The 21,103-nt window shown below is 39.3% G+C and overlaps 1 protein-coding gene across 3 annotated transcripts in view; it reads left to right on the forward strand.

Annotated features, from left to right (window-relative positions):
• FBXW7 (F-box and WD repeat domain containing 7) overlaps nucleotides 1–21,103 on the forward strand; it is a 122,485-nt gene that overhangs the window by 59,853 nt on the left and 41,529 nt on the right. Inside the window, exon 1 of one of the 3 annotated variants that reach the window (XM_083631175.1) lies at nucleotides 1,530–1,876. The exons of the other annotated variants lie outside the window; for them this stretch is intronic. Coding sequence (XP_083487301.1) covers nucleotides 1,730–1,876 — 147 coding nt within the window. The 5' untranslated portion in view covers nucleotides 1,530–1,729. Of the gene's footprint in view, nucleotides 1–1,529; nucleotides 1,877–21,103 lie in introns of those variants that run through there. 3 annotated transcript variants of the gene reach the window in all.

Below are 21,103 nucleotides of genomic sequence, written 5' to 3' on the forward strand. Positions count from 1 at the left end.
GCATTTATTCCCTTGCATTTATTCCTGCATCTCCCCAAACTTCGTCCACAACTTCCTGTTTTCTTAGTTCCTGTGATTTGCAGTGTCCCTACTTGTTTATCCTTTCCCACCCCAAATGGCTGCAACTTTTTTGTTTGTTTGTTTCTGTGAGGATAGCAATCATGGCTATTAGCGTCATAGCTTGAAAAGAAAAATGCTGACTATCTTGTGCTATAGCTTGTGCTCCTAATCTAGGTAAATACCATGAACGATTTATTTATTTAGTTAATTGTTTTACATACTGCTTCCTATTTCAAGAGAGAGCTGTGCTTTTACAAAAAAGAATGAACATATGAAATACACATTCAAAACGTATTCCACATTTTAAGCAGCATGATTAAAGGTAAAGGTAAAGGGACCCCTGACCATTAGGTCCAGTCATGGCCGACTGGGGTTGCGGCGCTCATCTCGCTTTATTGGCCGAGGGAGCCAGCGTACAGCTTCCGGGTCATGTGGCCAGCATGACTAAGCCGCTTCTGGCGAACCAGAGCAGCGCATGGAAACACTGTTTACCTTCCCGCTGGAGCGGTACCTATTTATCTACTTACACTTGATGTGCTTTTGAACTGCTAGGTTGGCAGGAGCAGGGACCGAGGAATGGGAGCTCACCCCGTTGCAGGGATTCAAACTGCCAACCTTCTGATTGGCAAGTCCTAGGCTCTGTGGTTTAACCCACAGTGCCACCCACGTGATTAGGCAACAGTAAATAGCTCTAAACTACGTGCATAGGTAAAACAACTGAGAACTACAGAAGCACATCATATACAAGGCATCAAAATGCAACAGGGAAAAGCTACTCCTTTTTGCCTATCTCTCACCTGGAGAAATGCAGACACCTTTTCTCCTGAGGAGATAAAAACCCTCTCCTCCCAGTCAGACACAGCCACCAGTTACACCTTACACTCATCAACTCATGGGGAGCATCTCGGACAAAAATAAGAAAAACCAATATTCATCAAAGAACAATAATGAGCAAATTAGTAAAAAAGGAGTTGGCCCTCATAGTGACTCTGGGGTTGGCAAATCCACTAAATCGATTCACATTGCGGCTGCTGTCACTGTTCTGTAAGCAAGAGATAGAGTCAAAGTTGACATAGTCCTGACCGTATCTTGGTCATTCTGAACATAGGCAAGACACTTCATATTAATACGATACTGCATTATTATATATAATCCCAAACATGAAGAGGTTTAATTTCTTCTTACATAATTAGAAAATGTTATGTTGTATTCTGTTTCAGGTTGTTTGATCTGAAGGTATTAGGGCTACGTCTCCCACTTAAAAAAAACAACAGTCAAAACCATAACTTATACATTTGATTCTAGTTTGAAGCTTTGCTATTTTAGTTCTAAGCAATTGAATTTTTTTTAAATGTCACCTATTTTGACAGTGTATGTGTTAGTGATACTGCATGGGTGGGCCAATAGCTCTTTGATTGGCAGGGACAGTCTGTCGGCATAGTCGTTTATAATTCCGCTCTATACTAGGATAGCTTGCACTTCACTAAGCAGCAGACAGGTCAAGACACTTGGTAGGAGAGATTGAGAAGATTGAGACAAAGGAAAGCAGGCCTTGGGAAGCAGAATCCTTTGCTTAAAAAACCTCAGTTTCACCAGATACCAATTTTGTTGAGCTTCTTAGTAATGCCCTTTTGTTACAAACAATTCTGGACCATGTGAGAACTGTACAATGTCAAAACCAGGAAAATCACCCGTAAATCATGGCCTGGTTCCTGTTGATCTTCCAAGTACAAAAACGCCATTGCCCCACCAAACTGTGATGAAGATATTTAGCATCAGCATCATTGCGCAAGGCCTTCCTTTCTGTCGTAGACGGGTAAGTGCTATTATTTTTGTCCCCTTGCATGTGAAGGCCTGCTGTTGTATACTGTATCTTTAAGTACCATAGCTCTAGTGTGGCAGTTTCAGTCCATGAAGGATCATACGTTATTTCCCTTTGCGATTTTCATGTGGAACCTACATAATTTGAAATTAGAAAAATCATGTATATGTGCATGCTTTAACAGTATGTTTGGCACATGTAGTTTTCAAAGATTGTTCTCCAATTCTGTTGAAGAATAAATTAAAACATCAAATTGTAAAAATTAATTATGATGTCTTTGCAGGATAAGTCATTCAGTGCTGCTGTGCGAATATTTTCTTTGTAACTCCTTACATGAAATGTTTCATAGATAATACAAGCTTCAAACTTTTGTATTAAATAATGCTGTTGGGAAAATTAAGTGTACTTTGTTAATTTGTGTATTACAGAACAACACTGGCCCCTCTGCAAATGGGGCTCCTGCAATGGAGCCAGTAGCCTTTCATTTAAATTTAAGTGTGATTTTAAACACTTTATTACAAGTAAAATTCAAAAGTGGTCAACTTAATTATATATTTTTTCTTTATGTCTATCCTGAGTGGCATATCTTGTTCGGCGTCATAATAAGGGTCAGAATGAGATGTCTACTTCCACTTTAGGTTGGAGTGGCTAGTGGTTTGAGCTGCTTGCCCGTGTGTATGCTACAGTTTACTTTAAAATAACATTTGATAATGCCTAGCAAGCATTCTGAAAATTTCAGATTTATTTTCTATAGCAAAATCTAAAGTTCTCTTCAGTAAAAACCAGCTGGTAAAGAACATGGAAGCAAATTTAAGTTCTAGAAATGAATGACACTTTGAATTTCTCCTAATTACTTAAACCTTCAATTGGCTGATGCCAACTTTCTCCTTGTTTGAATTCAATTATTAGATAGCAGTCAAATGTTTACAGTAATCCTTGCAAGTAAAAATACTTTTGTTATGAGATCTGACAGTTCATGTCTTATGCATCTCTAGCACTAGTTATATTCAGCTTGTGTTGAGCACATTACTATAAATGGTCACAGAACACAACAGTTAGCCATCTGATTATTCTATTACTTTATGAAGATGCAAAGTAGGACTCAGTGCTAGTTACTGGTTTCTTTGTATGAAAAATACTAGATCTTCTTACAAAAATAATATTGTGAAGAATTAATAGTGTATCAACTTAAAAATGTATCTCTTAAAATTAAAGCATCCACAGATGTGCTGTTTTATATTCTCAGTTAAATGAAATAGAAGTTTCAGGCTACAAAACATTTATAAAGAAACCCATGCAATTATACATGTATCACACTGGTAAATAAGAATGGTATCAATCTCATTAAATATTGATGACTAATGTGTATATAAACTGTAAATTACACAGTGCATACTATAAAATTATTTTCTTTCCACTTTAAAGTTTCCAGTAACATGCACTATTACTTAATAATCATTATTTGGCATGTATTTTTTTCTTGAGCATGGCATAGGCATCGTTTAGGTGTGCTCATTTCACCCGTTCTGTTCATGGTTCATGCTACCTTTTGAGCTTCTACTATGACATACCTGACTGTAGTTTATGGTCTCTCCATCAAAGTATGCACTCTTATGAACATGGTTTAGTGGAATTTGAAAGCTGTAGCCACCTCTGATTGCTGGCAACTTCAAGTAACTTCATTTTTATTTGTCTAAACTGATGCCCTTAATTTTAAGCACATAATGAAGGTTATATGTGCTTATTCAGTATTTATTTGGGAATTTGCAGCTAGTATTTGTTTCAATGGGTTATAATCCATTTCAGCAGTAGAGATCATTTCTCACATCACTGCTCTACCTTAAGTAATATACCACATGCTCTGCACAAAACACCAGATAACTTTTCTCAGTTCTCTACACTATTAGATTTTAAACATGACTGGAATGTTCCCTAAAATGAAAACTGCATTTCTTCGTTCACTTCTGTGAAACCATACTAAAATGTGTATGACAATACAAATAGAATTTAAATTTTAGTCAGTTTAAATCTGAGAGATTTTTTCATTGCTATAGGTTTTTTTTTAATAAAAAAAACTTTCAAATCCCGTGTCATGAAAATAGTGAGACTAGAGGGATTGACATGAAAAGTATATTGTGATATAGAAATACCCTACTAATGCTATATTGCAGGTAAATCTCGGAAGTATTGTGCTAGACTTTGATCACTGACATGCAATTCAAATGTTTTGAGCACTGCAGTGAAATTTTCCTTTAGTTTTCTTTTTAAAATTCTATGATTTTAGCCTTGAGCAACCCAGCTACCTGATCTGCACCATCTGGGTGTCTTTTGTGCAAATATGTTAATATTTACCTATCTAGAATTTAAGAAAGGTGTTTGGTTACATTTCCATTTTATTTGTACCGTGATCCCAGGAGCACATTTAAACAAATACATGGGTTTGCAACCTGTTAAATAAAGTCTAATCCCCCCGCCCACCCCCAATTTGAACAACAGCAGTTTCTTTCTTTATTTCATTGCTCTACAGTTTGGGGAACTTCTTTGAGCTCTAAAAGTTACTTTGATTTTGATTTTTTTCTTTGAAGCCCAGCTAAATGCATGGAGTTGGTTCTCTGATTATGTCCATTGACGGACACTTTTCAGGGTGTTGGATAGTCTCTAATATAAGAAACACACAATGTGGAATGGTGCTCTTTTTTGTAGTGTGTGTGTTGTTTTGTCAGGCATACATAAGTATTAATATCAACCACATTTTGTGTTTATAGATGCCCGTGTAGCCAAAATAGCATTATTTATGCACTTAGAGAGCAAGTATCATTGGACTTCAAAGAGCCTTAAGGTTTAGAGAAGTACATTTTATTTGGAGGGGGGAAACCTGAAGGGAGAAACCCATAAAACAACCAGTGAAGACTGACCATGTTTGGTGTGCATGAAATATTTATTGACCTTTGGAAGAACAGAAAACCAAGGTGAGGGAAGACAATGGGAATAATGGGCTGGCTGGCTGGAACCATGAGCAGGAGGAAACTCTTTGTTGGAAACTCTTGTCTTCATTATAATACTAACTTTTTTTTATTTATCAGATTTGTTACCTGCCCTTCACAATAAGGGTCTCAGGGCGGGTTACAACAATATATCATGCAATTATAAAAAGAAATAAATTCTTTCATTCAAAACAGTATAATTTCAGCAGAAATACGTAAGCTAGGGTTGCAGCTAAGTAGGGATGGGCAAATAGGTCCATGCTGTATTTTTCTCATTTTAAAGCTTGTTCCATTTGCCTGTCCATTTGCAGTTTCAAAAAACTGTACCAAAATTCACATGCATAATTCCATGCATATTGCTCATAATATTTGTGTTGTATACAGTGATGCCTGCTATCAACATAATATATGCAGACATTTTCCCTTACCACATTTTGTACATATTTCCCCAGAGAGATGTTTTGGGTGTGTGCTCTTTAATTAGAGAACTGCATCACAAAATTTGAAGCAGTTCAAATTTTGAAGGATAAGCTGTATTCCAGTTTGTGTATTTGTTTATGAAGTGCAAATTAGGTGGGTTCACATGAAAATGCAAACTGAACCAATTTATCCCTCATCCCTACCCCAGATATGCACAACCTATGTCTCTGAAGCCTAGCAATTATCTCTTATTGCTCTGCTCCTGAGATAAATAGTTCATCACTTGTTTCCTCTAAATGTCTTCAAGACATTCTTATCCCAGCAGTTCAGTTTGTGGAGGACCTTTAAGGTAGTGAGAAAGCTTACATGGTACAGAGGAAAAAGTAGCCCTGCCTTATTTAACATGGCTGTTTGTCTGTCTGAGAAATATTTACCTGTAATTGCAAATTGCCGCAAATGAGGCAACTCCTAGTTTTGAATATGAACCAGGCTTCTTTTCTGTATTTCGTGACGAATCATAGAAGCGACATGATAATACAGTGGTACCTCAGGTTACATACGCTTCAGGTTACAGACTCCGCTAACCCAGAAATATTACCTCGGGTTAAGAACTTTGCTTCAGGATGAGAACAGAAATCGTGCTTCGGAGGTGCGGCGGCAGCAGGACACCCCATTAGCTAAAGTGGTGCTTCAGGTTAAGAACGGACCTCTGGAACAAATTAAATACGTAACCCGAGGTACCACTGTATTTATGAATGCCCTCAAATATAACCATTCTATTAAACATTGGTTCTGACCTACATTGTTGATGTTTCATCACTGATAAAATGAACTTGTACTTCTAATTGTTCTGAGACTACAAATGGTGGACATTCCCCAAAGGCAACTTTCTATTAATAGCACCACCGTATGTTTTCTTCTCGTGATAACACCAACAGCTGACAAGAATGTGGGCAGTCTTGACTATTTGCTTTAGTACTGCTGCATTCCATTCACATTTTTCTCATAGCACGTTTTCTTCAGCAGCACACTTAGAGAGGCTCCGCCAATCCCAAGATACTGCTTTCAGGAGTGAGGTGGTCTTCCCGCTAGTCTGACTATAAACAGAACCCTACTAGCAATTGATTTCATTTCAGATATTGAGCCTTTGCTGGCCCAATTTAATCTGTGTATGTCTTCTGCAAACATTCTGCCTTCTTACTGAGCTGCGCGTTTGGAATGTTTGTTATGTATACACTTTGAATTTTCAGAATTGCACCCAAGCACCCAACATTCAGTTTTATGAAATATACTAAACAAGGGAGGAATCTTGAGATGAGGGCAACCAGTGGATTCAAATTACAAGAAAGAAGATTCTGACTAAATATTAGGAAGAGCTTTCTGAAAGTCAGAGCTGTTTGACAGTGGGACGGACTTCCTTTGGAAGGTGGTGGACTCTCCTTCACTAGAGATTTTTAAACCGAGGTTGGACGGCCATCAGGGATTCTTTAGTTATGATTCTTACATTGCAGACAGTTGGACTTGATGACCCTCGGTGGCTGCTTCCAGCTCCTCAATTCTATGAGCCTGTGATTAATAGCCAGCTTCTGGGATGGTAATTGAGCCAGGCTTTCAGCTTCTTCTTGCAAACAGCAGTGTGCAACACTGTTCCTTCTAATAGTGAAGGATAAGCAAAATGAGTTTGTTTGCACCTGCAAAGAGCTTGGTTTTCATTCATTTTGCAATAGGGAGTCAGGAAGTGGAGTGCAAAAATGGCCATTTATAGGGTGCAGTGAAAACTTGAGTTCATTTCTTTTATGATTATTGGGCACAGATAACATGTGATACTGTTAGTGCAGACAGCTGTTTCTGCTAAGCCCTCTAGCATGCAATATATAACAGTAACAGATGTAGTCTAGGATACCTTATGTCCATTTTTAAAATTGTATCAACCCAATGCTTTTTTCCTTGTCTGCAAACCTTAAATCTGCCATGCTACATTGTTGACACATTTTCACAAACAGGATAAATAATTTTCTTTGCAGAAACATTTACATTGGAAATTTGAGAGTATTTTTGGAATCCTTTGATACTCTACCAGCGCAATTAAATGATTCCTAAAGAAAAGAAAATTCTCACCCAACCTAAATTTACTTGTTTAGTGGAGAAATTTAACTCTGGCACCAGTGCAACAGTTTTACTAGATCTTGTCTGCTGTTAAATTCAATTTGTATTTGTCAGATTGTAGTTCAGACAGTTATTAGTTGCTTATTATGTTTAAGTTGGTGCAAAGCTTTTATCGTTGCTGTGATTTCTCTTCATCTATATTTAAACTGGTACCAATTACTGTCAAGTTACATTTTCATGGAAGCAGGGGATTTATTCCAAATTGTGATAATCTTACTGGTTTTATTTACTTAGACCTGTAAATTTGCTGTTAACACATTGCAACTCTATCTTTCCCTATACCAGAAATTAAATCAGACCATGAAATACATGATTTGCAAAAGACAAAAAAGTACTGAATAAAGATGATAAAAGGCAAAATAAAATGTATAGATATTAGCATTAAAAGCACATAAATGTGTGAAATTATTACATTTGAAGATTAGTTGCAACAGAAAATGTTGTTGCATTGACTACTTCTTGCTTTATGGTTTGTAGGTGAAATTAAAATAATGTGATGGAGTTAAATATCACTTTCCTGTCTTTATTATGTATAATGCAAGTAATATAGATATTGTTAATAGTTTATTCTTGTAAAGTGCTGTGAAGCCAATATAGTCTGTTTATTTTTCTTTACAATGATCCCAGAAAATCCATGTTGTGTGAAACCTCTGACATTGACTGACTGACCAAGCTGGTGTGGTGGCATATAATTTCCAGTTTCTCATGAAATTTACAGTTTGCAGTCTGATTTCTATGAGAGACAGGAAAGTTGTCATTTTGTTGACTTTACAAATAGTACGGAATCCTGCTGAGCAGTGGGGAAAGATCTCAGGATCCTGCGTCCACAAATTTGTTCCGCACAGTTGCCATAGTGAATTGCCTTCTCTTCTCTGGCAAGCACAGAGCTGAGCCTATACCACCTCCCAAAGATGGAGTTCCTGAGCTTTAGAAGGTAGAATATCTTCTCCACATGAATTTGTGCTATGCTTCTGGGTTGTCAATCATATCTCAAATGCCCACATGATGACAGAGACAAGACCTTACCTCTTTGGTAAGATTGATGACCAGCATCAATTTTGTCGGGATACCAAGGCTAGTCAAAAATCTGAGGACCCCTGCCCTTGATACAGGGAAGCTCTCTGGCAAGGAGGCAAAGGAACCTAAAGGAAAGGACAGTAGAGATTTACGCTTGAGAAAATGGTCAAAGAAGTTAGGAAATGGAGGGAAGAATATGCTTAACATCTAGAGGGGCTCTGCAACTCAAGAAGATTCAGTCCAGTTCACGTTAGTGCTGCTTTGAATGTAACCCACTAACCTCACTCAATATAACCATCTCTTATTTGACACACCATTACAAGTACCCAATGCAGCAAAGTTAGCTGGGTCCTCTAATAAGGATTCAAATCTGCTAGTTAGCAATCCAGTGAAACAGCGTAAAACAGAACCCGTAATTAAAAAGCAGAGATTCAAGATTGTAACTGGAATGAGTCATTTGATTTATTGATGTGTAATTCTTTATTTAAGGTAGGAGTGGGAAACCTCAGGTGTGGGGGACATACATGGTTTTTCAGGCTTCTCTTTTGAGCCTGTGGCTCTCCCTGGGCCCCACGCCTCAATGCCCTTGCTCCACACCCTCCTCAAGTGCTTTTGCCTGACAGGAAGTGTCCTTGAAATGCGGTAATGCCTCTGATTTTATGTGTGTAGGAAACCACTGACTGACTGAAATGTAGCCTGTAAAAAAAGGTAAGAGATGCTTCTGTTGCTCCACTTTTGTCTCTGGCCATGCTCACTACTGACATGTCACCCCCAGAAGTTTGTTTATAAGGCAATACAGCCCTCACATCATACCTGCATTGAGAAAGCACCCAACTCACTTTCTATGCCAACTGAAGATTTGCCCTCTGTTTAACTTCCTGCAGCTCATCTACTTGTGAAATAGCATTTCTAAGCTCCATCTCATATTAACACATGGGAGTAAACTTATAGTTACCAAGCAGGGGTGTGGGACCTTCAGCTGAGGGAGAACATCTGAATAAGTGTTGGTAGGCAGCCAGCAGAGAGAGAGAGAGAGAGAGAATTGTTTTTAAAATTAAAAAAATACATTTAATATTGATCGGAACTGGATCAAGGGATGGAATTGCCAATCTTACATCGATTTTATTACTTAAACAGACAAACTCATTTATGACATAGATTATTGATTAACCTGAATCAAGATAATTATTGATTACCTTAACCCCCACTTTTTTCTCACCACATTTTTCTGAAACATTGCAACAATCAGAGGTGTACCTTGGCGTTGGCCGCATTGGCCCTTGCCGACAGCGCAGGCCAGGGGGTGCAAAATCACTTCCCTCTAGGTGCTTCAGCAGAGGAATTTCTGTAGAGTTCCCTCTCCAGTCAGTCTGTAGTGGGGCTCCCCGTGAGGACACACCTGCTTGACTCTCTGTCCAGGGCTGATGTGGTGATGGAGAAACATCAGGTGAGATGTTTAATTTAGCACAGCCAAGTTGCTTTCCCCTGGTTTCTTTCCTGCATTGACCAGTTTCCAGGACGTGCATGTTTACCCCAGAGAGCAATGGCTATTGACTTGAGCAGGGCTTACTTCTGAGTACAGTGCGCAATCAGGTACAGCCTCCAAATTAGTGCTTTTCTGCTGGCGCCTTGTCGGAAGTAATGAAAAGGCAAGCGAGGTATTGCCAGAAGTTCCTGCCAGATTTAGGCTGCAGTCCTGTGCACCCACTTTCCTGGGAGTAAGCCCCATTGAACTCAGTGGAGTTTACTTTTGAGTAGACATTTATAGGATTGCGCTGTTAATTCCTAAGTTTGTCATTATTGAACCATGTTGGGATTTTTGGAGGGGGGTCCTACATCCCCTTGCCAAGGTTGCAGGGGAGCCTAGGTATGCCTCTGACTACAATGCTTACAACTCTGAATCCACCATGACACTATTTTCATCTTTTCATGTTCTTTAGCATCTTTTCAAAAGAAAAACATAATTCCATTTATGCTGTTGATCTCAATTTATCATCAAAACTGCTATGGTCTCACATGACTGTTACCGAGAAGGAGTTTGCACAAAAGTGGCACAGAGTTAAACTTTCTCCATATCAATTAAAGTGTTTGTAAACATTCAGTGATATTGAAGTACTGCTACACTTAACAGTCATGTGTGAGAGTCAGTTTATAGCCTATAACCTGTGTGTGCCCAGGTTACATGTTATATTTGTATACTCTTTACTGCAAGGAGTTTAGGGTAAATGGAGTGTTCACAGGGGAGGGGTTATCTTTCAGGTACTGCCAAACCCTCCAGCCGTTCGCTGGAAATCTGTCTAAAGGAGACTACCACGCAGAACATACTTCCAAATGTGAATATTTCTGATTTTCTGTTTACATAAACACATTATAATAGCATGTTCTAATGTTTTAGCTGATTATGTGCTTTTCACTTGATTGTGGCAAGCTATATGTTGAGCTGCTCTTCTGTCAGTGAACATGTAGGGGCACTGTAGTACTATTTTTAAAGTTCCCTAATCTGCAGATATCGCCAGAATCATGGCTGTTCTAATGATTGAAGTAAATTTAGTACTGCAAAACCATATGTACGCTGTTGTCAATACTAGATTTTCTTTGATTGTGTTAGAGCAATTTTCTGTTGGTGTGACATAAGTATATATCTCTGTATTATTTATATGTTGACTGCTCAACAACAGTCTCTATAGGTGACTTAAAATTGAATTTTTACTTTCAACCTCTGTATTCTACTTGATGTAACTTGGTTTGGTGATGGAGGGGAAATATCCCAATACAACAGAGGCTAATATGTTGTACAATTCAAAGATTTTCAAAATTAAGAGTGGCAATAAACAGTACTCATATGTAATTAACATTCAGCATAAAACTCCAGATAAATCTTACATGACTCTAATTTAACACCTCATTTCCAAGTATCATTGTGAATAGGGGGTACAGGATTAGGTCTTCATTATGCTTTGCGAAAGTGATAATATAGAGATGTCTATGATGTATTGATCACACCCAAATACATTTCTAAAGTACTGTAAAAAGTTAATGGACAAAAATGACACGGCATTAATTAATATGACTCATTTGTTTCACAATTGTCTCCACTTCTTTTTAATATTTCCTCCATGGGAAAATATTATATCCAGTTTTGTTTCTCTTTGGCTGTGAATAGTTAAAATTTATTTTTGTTTTATAAAGTACAAACTCCCAGATGCTAAGCAGCCTTTGAGAATTTGAGATTGTAGTTTGTTAGAGTTACCATGATGAATTGGGTTGCATATTTATTATATATGCTACGCTCCTATATTTAGAGTGTAATGGAAAATAATAAGTAAAGAAGCACGGACCATGGAATACAGCGCTATATGCCTTGGAAATGATCCCTAGAATGAAATGTCCAACAGTTCATTAAAGAAACTACACCTTAAGAAGAAATTTTGTGGATTATAACCAACACGACTCATGGAGGAAATCCATACACTGCTTTCACTGATCTACTGCAAGGATAGGGAACTAGTTTCAGTCCAAAGGTGAGATTGGAATGTGGCCAACCTTTTGTGGGCCAAAGGCAGAAGTGGGTGTGGCAAAAGTGTGTTCCCGATTGTTCCTTTGCAGTGTGGTTTAAATTTGGCAGGGATCAGATGAACTCAGGAGCACTAGAGACACTATTTGGAGTATAATTTAGCTGGAAATATTTGAGATGGGAAAATAGCTCCAGTTTTCTAATACAGATGATTTTATCATTGTAATTTGGAGTTTCGTAACCTGCTTTGGATGGGCTTTGCCTAGAAAAGCAATATAGAAATAGGTTAAAATAGCTAACATTTTGAAATTTTACTAATTTTGAAATTTTACTAATACCTTGTCTGATGTATGCTTCACTAGCGAATGCATAGCTAAATGATGTAATAAGAGGAATATATTTTTTATAAACTGTATGCCCTTCAGAAACTATTTAGTCCATTCTCAGATTTCTGGGCTTGCAACATGCAGACAGAAAACAATTGTCTTGTTGGATCAGTCCAATTTGCATCTAATCCAGTATTCTGTTTCTAACACTGGCCTCTCAAAAATTCACAAGTAGAGCATGACGGTTATGGCTACCCTGTGGATAGCGGGGGAAGGATTCAGTGACTTACATAGTTTGCCACCCCATGACTAAGAGAAAAATGGTATAAATATGCAACTTAAGCTAGTGTTGCATATAAATTACACACAATGTAGGATTTGGTTTACTTGGCACTAAATTGTAGCTACTGTGTAACAAACTTTTTGGATTTCTAGTTGACCAACCAAGTTACCTGCAATCATGCATGGTTTTGAAAAGTCATTACAGCGGGATCACAGTTTGGAAAGGATACAGCTGTTTTAGCAAACCTTTTACTATACGAAGGGCTCTTTAAACTATTTTAAAAAGTTAACATTAGAAGATTATAATTGCTGTTCAGCCCTCAGTGAAGTGGCAAACTTTTAAATAAGAGAAATAATGTGTGCTAATTCATATGTGTTTCCCTTCTCATAGCCCCCTGTAGCTGATGGAGTGGTTTGTTAATGAATAGCAAACTTTCATTAACAAGTTGGTGTCTTTTTGGAAACACACTGAACTTGCAAATGATCAGAATGGCACTTGGCATATCATTAGTGCATCAGGAATAAGCTGTAGAAAATGTGAAGAATTGGTTCATGCAGTTTAACAAAAGTACTTTAGAATTTAGGCTTTTCATTAGATGCTTGTGCCCCTTCTTGAGTCCCCCCCCCTTTCCTTTCTCTCCATTCTCTCGCTATCTGTACAGGCCCTTCTTTTCTTTTTTCCAAACCTCCCCCACCTCTGTTCAATGGCTAATCTGCAAAGTTCATGCTGCAACTGCTTCTTTGAGTGGGAGCGTTGTTCTGCCCATTTCGTACCAGCTTTGTTACTGTGCAGTATTTTTCAGCTGTTTGCGCTCATTATCATACAGCTGGTATTTAGAAGAGAGAGGGAAGCAGGCAGAAGCTGCACTGTCTGCAAGTATAAGAAGTTCTTTTGCAAGTGGGGTACTGGCAGATGGGGCATGTGTTTTCAACGGGTTTTGCTGATAACAGACTGCATTAAAAATCATTCTGAGAAAGTCTTAAGGTCAGCCCTATGAATTCAGAGCTTGAGAGGTATTCAGCTTTTGGAAGCCCTTTTTAGAATATTAATTAACCCAGCACATGAAAGTGACAAATGGCTTGTTTACATAACTGTTATTCCTCCTGCCTCTATTATACTTTTTCCATTTAATGGTTTCACTCTTTCAACATCAATTAATTTTTATCATACGATTGAGAGGCAAGGTATAAATATTTTAATAGGTAAGCGATAGCGGTAAATTTGGGAAGGAGCCCACAGGTCAATGGAAATGTATATGCCTTGCATGTAAAAGGGCTGCGCTTCATTCCCAAGCATTTCCATCCAAGGGATTTCACATAGCAGGACTAGAGAACCATTTTTTTGTCAGAGTAGATCATATTAGGCCAAAAGTCTCACTCATACATTGGTATGTACATTTAGGATCAGTGTTACAGGTTGAAGTTGGATATTAACTTAGGTTTATTTATGACGGGGCAGGGAACCTTTGGCCCTTTAATTTCTGTCGTCCCTGAGTATTGGCCATGCTAGCTGGGGCTGATGGCAGCTGAGGACCACAGATTCCCCTCCTGATTTACACAAGCCACTTTCATAAATGATACCAAATAGGTGGAAATAATGCTATTGATAGCTATGTCATTTCTTCCCACAGATATTATTTGCATTATCTTTCTCAATACCATTCTTTACCCACACATTCAGATTACTTATAACAGTTTTATTACAGTTTTATCTGACTCCATAAGGCTCTCTGTCTGTATTTATCATAGTCATTCACGTATCTCACATTGCCTGATTGCAGTCAGCAGACATCCTTTAGAAACATCCCCCCACAAAAAAACATTCCAGACTGATATAAATGAAATGTTTATTTAAATTAATAACATTAATCGTTGTACTGATCATATTTGACTTATAAGTCATACATTCGTAGAAGATGGAAGGTTAAAAGATGCAAGCAATGACTAAGCACTACATTTAGTGCTCCTCAACTTTCTCACATTTTCAACAGGAAGCGTTACATGAGTTAAGTGAATCCCTTATAATCTTGTTGTCTTTAAATACATTGTTAGCTGGTATTTTGCATTAATAAAGCAGGGCAGAGGTAGAGTTTGGCTGGCTATGGTTCACGCAGATATATACCATTCTAAAAGCACTTCAGTCTTGTGACCACAATCATAGTATTGCATCTGATTTGTAGCATAAGATGCAATGGCCTCATTTACCAAAGCTGCAGGAGATTTGGCAAGCTTTTTTATGCATCCTTGCAGCTGTGGCCTCTTTCACATATAACCATGTAAGCTATGATAAAGATTTGGTGAAAAAGCTCCCTGCCCTCTCATCTTCCAGCGCATCATCAAGGAGGAAATCAGAAGCTCTTACTTTTGTTTTAAGTAACTGCAGTTTATCATTATTTAGAAACCAGTGACAAACTGTGGTTAATCTTAACATTGGTTTAGGGAAACAAGTCAGCTTCAAAATCTTGCTTTATGACTGGGTTGGGGAATCTGTGGTGCTCCAGAAGTTATGACTATAATTCCCATATCCCTGACCACTGATCTTTGGCCTGCTTGCTAGGGGTGATAGTTGTTGGGATTCCAACAACATTTGGAAGGTCTAAGGTTATTATTTATTAAATTTGTTGTTCACAAAACATATAGGCCATGTACAAAACAATAGAAGAATACATCAAAACACAATAAATACAACTATTAATAAATAAAAGCTGCAACCAAAGCAACTTCACCTAGTAGCAAAAGTTGTATCAAAACTAAACAACAACAACAACAACAACTATACATCCCTCATACCCTCAGAAACACGGAAGAATAATTGATCTACAGCATTGCTGATTTATGATTCTGACTTAAGGTTGACCACAATTTTAGGTTTTTTGGGTTCAGTGGCATAGCGTGGGGGGTACAGGGGGGCCGGCCGCACCGGGCGCAACATCTGGGGGGCGCGCTCGCACTCGCAGCTCTCTGCCCCCTGCTAAAAGCCACAGGTTAGGGGGCGCAAATTACTTGCCTTGCCCCGGGTGCTGACAACCCACGCTACGCCACTGTTTGGGTTCAGACTTAATGATAGCCATGGTTAATTGAAAACACAAGTGAAATCCTCCTGCTTTTTAGCGTCACTTTAAGGGCAGCAGTGTGAAACATAAGGTGCATAGGTGCAAACTATTTTCAGATGCCTTGCTTGAATTCATTTTTAGAAAGTATTTATTGACTAAGGGTTGCACAAGTTAAATGTGCAATTTAAATGTGTGTAAGTTTTGAGTCGACTGTATTCATGTCTAAGCATTTGCCATTACAAACATTGAGGTTACTATCCATTTTTGTCTGCTTTCCTGCATATATGTTCAAGCCCACCCCACCCCCTAAAAAACAGACCAGCCTACTTTTTGAAGGGAAGGTATGTGTTCAGGTCCTCTGCAGAGTACAAACTGGTCTTCTCATCTTCTGTTTGAACACATGATGGTGGCAGCAAAGGTATACCTTCTGTAGTCCATCTTAAACAATGCTTTTAGGAACCTGCATCCATTTTGTGCATGCATGTGTGTCTCACATCAACTGTTGAAAGCTACGAGACAAAGCAAAAAAGGTTAAGGGAAGTATTCATTTGATTTCAGCCCTTGAGTTGAGAGAGAGAAGCTCCTATTATTACAGTATTATCATTACTGTTACATTTATATCCCACCTTCCCTCCAAGAAACTCAAGATGACGTACATGGATCTCTTCCCCTCTCAATTTATTCGCACAACATCCCTGCAAGGTAGGTGAGGCTGAAGACGGTGACTTTCCCATGATCACCCAGCAATCTTCATGGCTGAGTGGGGATTTGAGCACCAGAAAGCAAAAACTTATTTATGCCATCAGAGGAACTGTTTGTATCATGTTAAACCACTAAAGAGACTCCCAGGCTTCTGAAGCAGTGAATATTTCTCTGTAGTGTCATTATTCATTGGGCCATTCAGTCCAAAAATATGTGCATAAGTAAAATTTAGCTCATACAAAGGCTTTGTAGATTTGTTGGGCCACATATTTCTGGTTGTGCAAAAATAGAACTGTAAACCAGGAAGCAACCAAAATATGTTGTGATCTGTAATTTGCTGTATTGTGTCACTGAGGAAAAAAAGAACATGGGTTTTCAAATAATTTGAATTACTTTTTGTCCCACAATCAATAAGACATGAGTTCTGTAGCTTTCATCAGACAACCAAACAAAGGTATTGATAAGTTGGTTAAATAATATGTAGTGTTCTTGTTTATGGGAAGCTAACCTTTATTTAGTTGATGTTTGCTTTCATTTAGAGAAAAGAATACATTGTTACCGAAGTGTCTTTATTACAGAAGCAGAAAAGTGACGAGGCAGATACTTTTCTTCAGTCATTCCAAGTCATTACCCTTAGTTAATCTTGTTGTTATCCTTCCATTTCATTAACTTATTGTAAGAAGAAAGCAGTAGACTAGTTTTAAATCTCAGTTTCTGTCAAATGCAAAGCAGAATGTCATTAATTTGTACACGCACGGAGGACTGAAATATCCCTAATAATAGGCAACCCTGTCCACATGAAAAAAAGAAAAGAAAATTGGCTTTGAACCTTAGGGACTCATGCTATAGAAATGCTTTTCATTTGGTTTGAACAAATTTGCTTGCTTGATAACTCCAATTGTAGCCTCTGTCCATACAAAATTATATAGCAGACACTGAATGACAATGGGTTAGGGAAACTTGAAAGAACTTAATGTGACCTCCAGCATTCTAGAAATTCCTTTCTGATGTGTACAGAGTTGGTGATGTCTCCAATTGGTTGGACAAGATACAAAACTTCAGGGTAGGTTGCGTCTTAATTTTTGCAGACAGAAGAAAGTTGTCATGGCAATAATTCAAGACAGACGATGGGTGTGACAGTGAAGAGAATTGTCTCCATTCTTGTCTGCATGTATTTTCTGAGTACAAAAGGAAATGCTATAATTAGACATATCTCAGCTAGGTACGTTGCTGGTAGATGTTCACAACTTCAGTATAGAGTTGGGAAGAGCTGGGCACCATATTTTATGGAATACTTCCAAGGCATTATAATTGCATATATTAAAATGCCCACGTAACCAATAACTTTAATTTTTACATTGTGTAGTAATAAGACATTATCATATACTTGGTGCTTAGTCCTGCATTTCATTATTGGCTTGTATTTTCAGCACACAGATGCAGATTTTGTAGTGCAACTGTGTAGAAAGATGATCCAGTTCCCATTTAAAAGCAATTATGAGAAGAAATATATTTAGAGGAAACTGTCTTTCCCAGACCTTTCCCCCCCCCTTTTTTGGTATTGATTCATTATGTCAAGCTTTATAAGTTACAATTGCAGGGGAAGGGGGAATATTACAAATTTTACTTTATTCCCAAGGCATTTTGAACACCAGAGTAACTGCTTCACAAATATGATAGTTAGATTACCTCCCCACATGGGCTGTTTTAGATAGAGCACAAAAGCTGTGGTTTAGTGTTGTAAGAATGAGCCTCAGACTTGTCTCCTTCCCCTCTCCATCCCTGCTTCCTCTTTTAAAGTAATCACAGTTTCCCATTATAACCTAACACTGGGGAGGTCCAGTGGTTAGTTCAAAGAGGAAAGGATTGAATCGTGATTCTTAGAGCTCTCCACAGTTTGGACATAATGGAAAACTCTAGTTAGTTTGGAAGCATACACTTCCAAACATGCACTTTGGAGCACGGCTCCTACAAACCCATTTAGTACTCTTCAGTTGGTGCAAGATGAATCTGTAAAGCTCTCGATCACTGCAGCAGACTTTGAGTGCTATAATACTATAATACTATTTTCCTCAACAATGTGTGTGTTGCGGGGCCAGGGTGGTAGGAAGCTTGACCTTATTTAGAAAGATATGCTCACAATTTGGCGCCTTCACATGATGTCAGAGCTACCCTAGGTCCCAGCTCACAAAGGACCAACGCTGCTTCGTTGTTAAGTATAAAAGTCTTTATTGAAGTTCAGTTTCACTTCCAGAGCCGCAGCGCGCAGCCCCACGTCTAAAGTGTCAGACCACTGATGCTCCGTCTGAGTCTCCTCCCCCTTGACACCAATTTAAGATTCTAGCCTTGCTCCACCTTCTCCGCTGCTCCTTCCTCCTCTGGGTCCGCCTGCCCGCCGGGGTTCCGCCCTTTCTAGCCTCTTCTCCCGCTGATTCCCCTGAGCCTTCTCCCTCCCTCCGGCGGGCTTTAGGAGCTGGTTCCCCATCCGGGTCTCCTGCTGTTCCGCGCGCCTGCACATTTGAACTTGGCGCACGCGCCCAGCCAGCAGCTTTCCTCCTGACCGTTCCACTGCTGCTGTCACTGCTTCCCCCATCGGGGGGGCTAGCTGCAACTGACCTCCCCTCCGTTGGAGGCGTGGTCAGCCCTGACTCCCTCTCTGGAGGAGACACTGCCCCTGACACATGTGACTCCTCCCCCCCACTACGCTCTGGTGGGGAAACTGGTCCCGATCCTCCACTGCTGCTTTGGGGTTCCCCTCTGGCTCCTTGTTTCTGGTGCGTCCCCCCTGGGACCCCCCTTGCCCTGACCATCGGCGCCCCCTTCTGGGAATCTTCTGATTCGCTGGAGAAGCTCATGGAATCTCTCGGGCCACTGTCATACTCCCCTACGCTGCCCTTCTTCCCCTTCGCTCTCCCAATTCTCTCTCCCCAGTGCTCCTGCTCCTGATTCCCTGACACATGATCTCAGCAGTCTTCCTCCAAGCATTCTTTGTGATCTCTCATTGGAGTTAGCAAAGCATTCATCAAAGTTAAGGAAACTCATTACTAGAGTTTTAAAACATGGAGAGTCTCTCCCCCCCCCCCCAATTTAGACATTATATGTGACATATGCTGAAAAGCCTTTTCTACATCTGCAACTATAAACCCGGTGTCTGGCCTCTCAACCATATGGGACGAGCTTTTTTGATTTATTCATACCACCTGAATATAAGTTCCCGAAATTGCTTGCCTCCCTACTGACTTACGAATTGTTGTCCTGCAATTTCTCCAAGAGCTCGATGCAGTGTAGGTGCTTCAGAATGAGATCAAGTGTGAATCAAGACAGAATGGAAATAAAGTTGTTATAAAGTTGAATGACTGTTCATTTATAGCGCTTCCACAACCCTAGCAGATTTGGGAATTTGCAGTTTGGGAATAATCCTGGATCCACTGTTTATAATCTTGTGCGCCAGCTTTCGCCAGAAGTGCTTTTCTGCCAGCTTCGTTCTACTTTATCCATCAACTGTTTTGTTTACCAGAGTGCAGGTCTCTGACAAGCACCATTTATTCTGAGGTAACTTCCCCGGTTAATTTCAACAATGTAGTCTATCATGGGGCCGCCGTGGAAATAAAAATAAATAAATAAAGCATGTCTCCACAACACCTGATGAAAATGGGGGAAGTAGGAGCTTGTTCACTCAAGTATCTGCAAGCTGCTTCCCAATAGCTTCCAGCCCCAATTAAAAGTGATGGTGTTGGCCCATAAACCTTTTTAATGGTGTGGACCTAGCATAACTCGGAGTGCCTGTTACTCTGATGACTCGACCGGAGCGTTTTCCTGCAAACAGCAGTGATGTTGCTTGGGAAATACAGTACTACTCTGTACTACCACATCCGTTACTATAATGAATACTGCATGGAATATGTGTCCCTTACCGGATAGTGTTTGTGACAATTCCAGTTCTCGTGATGAGTGACGCAGTTGCTCCCTCCCTCGGTGCAGGCATGCACATCTGGTAACCTTTTCAATGAATTATTGAGAAACTGAGCAGTTCCCTGTTGTACCACTCCAGTGTGCAAGCACGTTCCCTTCTAGAACGGACTTGTTCTTTTCCCCTTAGGCGGGGAAATTACTGTAGTGGGCTCATCATTAAATGGGGCGGGTGGGCAGGCAGGGAAACAGCTAAACTAGACTACCTGTTTCAGTATGGAACAAATATCTACAACTTCTTTCAGGGGAAGAAAATGTTTGTTTGTTTTTTTAAGTAAAAAGGGAGTCATCTGCATTCAAGTACAAATAGCCTGTTTGTGTAAATAGGGGAATTGGCCTGTTTTCCTAAAGCATGGAATATTTGTAATTGGTTCAGACCGCTACGGATTTTCAGGGCAAAGCTTCGAAATTGAGTATTTGTGACTTTTTATCCTTCCACTGGCAACCCGCAGTGTAATATTAAGGGAGTCTGAAATGCAAAGTGCTCTCTTGAGCTTCACTGCTGTGTGTTTTGACCAAGTGGTATTCCCAGTTGTCACCGGGTCGTCTGATCCCACTTACATAATCAAAGTACCATCAGCAGAAAGGGAGTAGCACTTTAGTCTTCTTTGTTTTGTGTAAAGATGTAGTCATTTTCTCCTACCCTATGGTACTGAATATTCTACGCCTGTAGGAATTACTGCTGCTTACGCTAAAGCATCAGTGATAATTGTGCTTATTAGTAGTGTATGATGCTATTCTCTTGGCATTGGTGAAAAATTTTATATTACTTTACAAAGCCCTGGACA

The sequence above is a fragment of the Podarcis filfolensis genome (genome assembly GCF_964270895.1).
Source record: "Podarcis filfolensis genome assembly, chromosome: 9".
NCBI lineage: Eukaryota > Metazoa > Chordata > Lepidosauria > Squamata > Lacertidae > Podarcis > Podarcis filfolensis.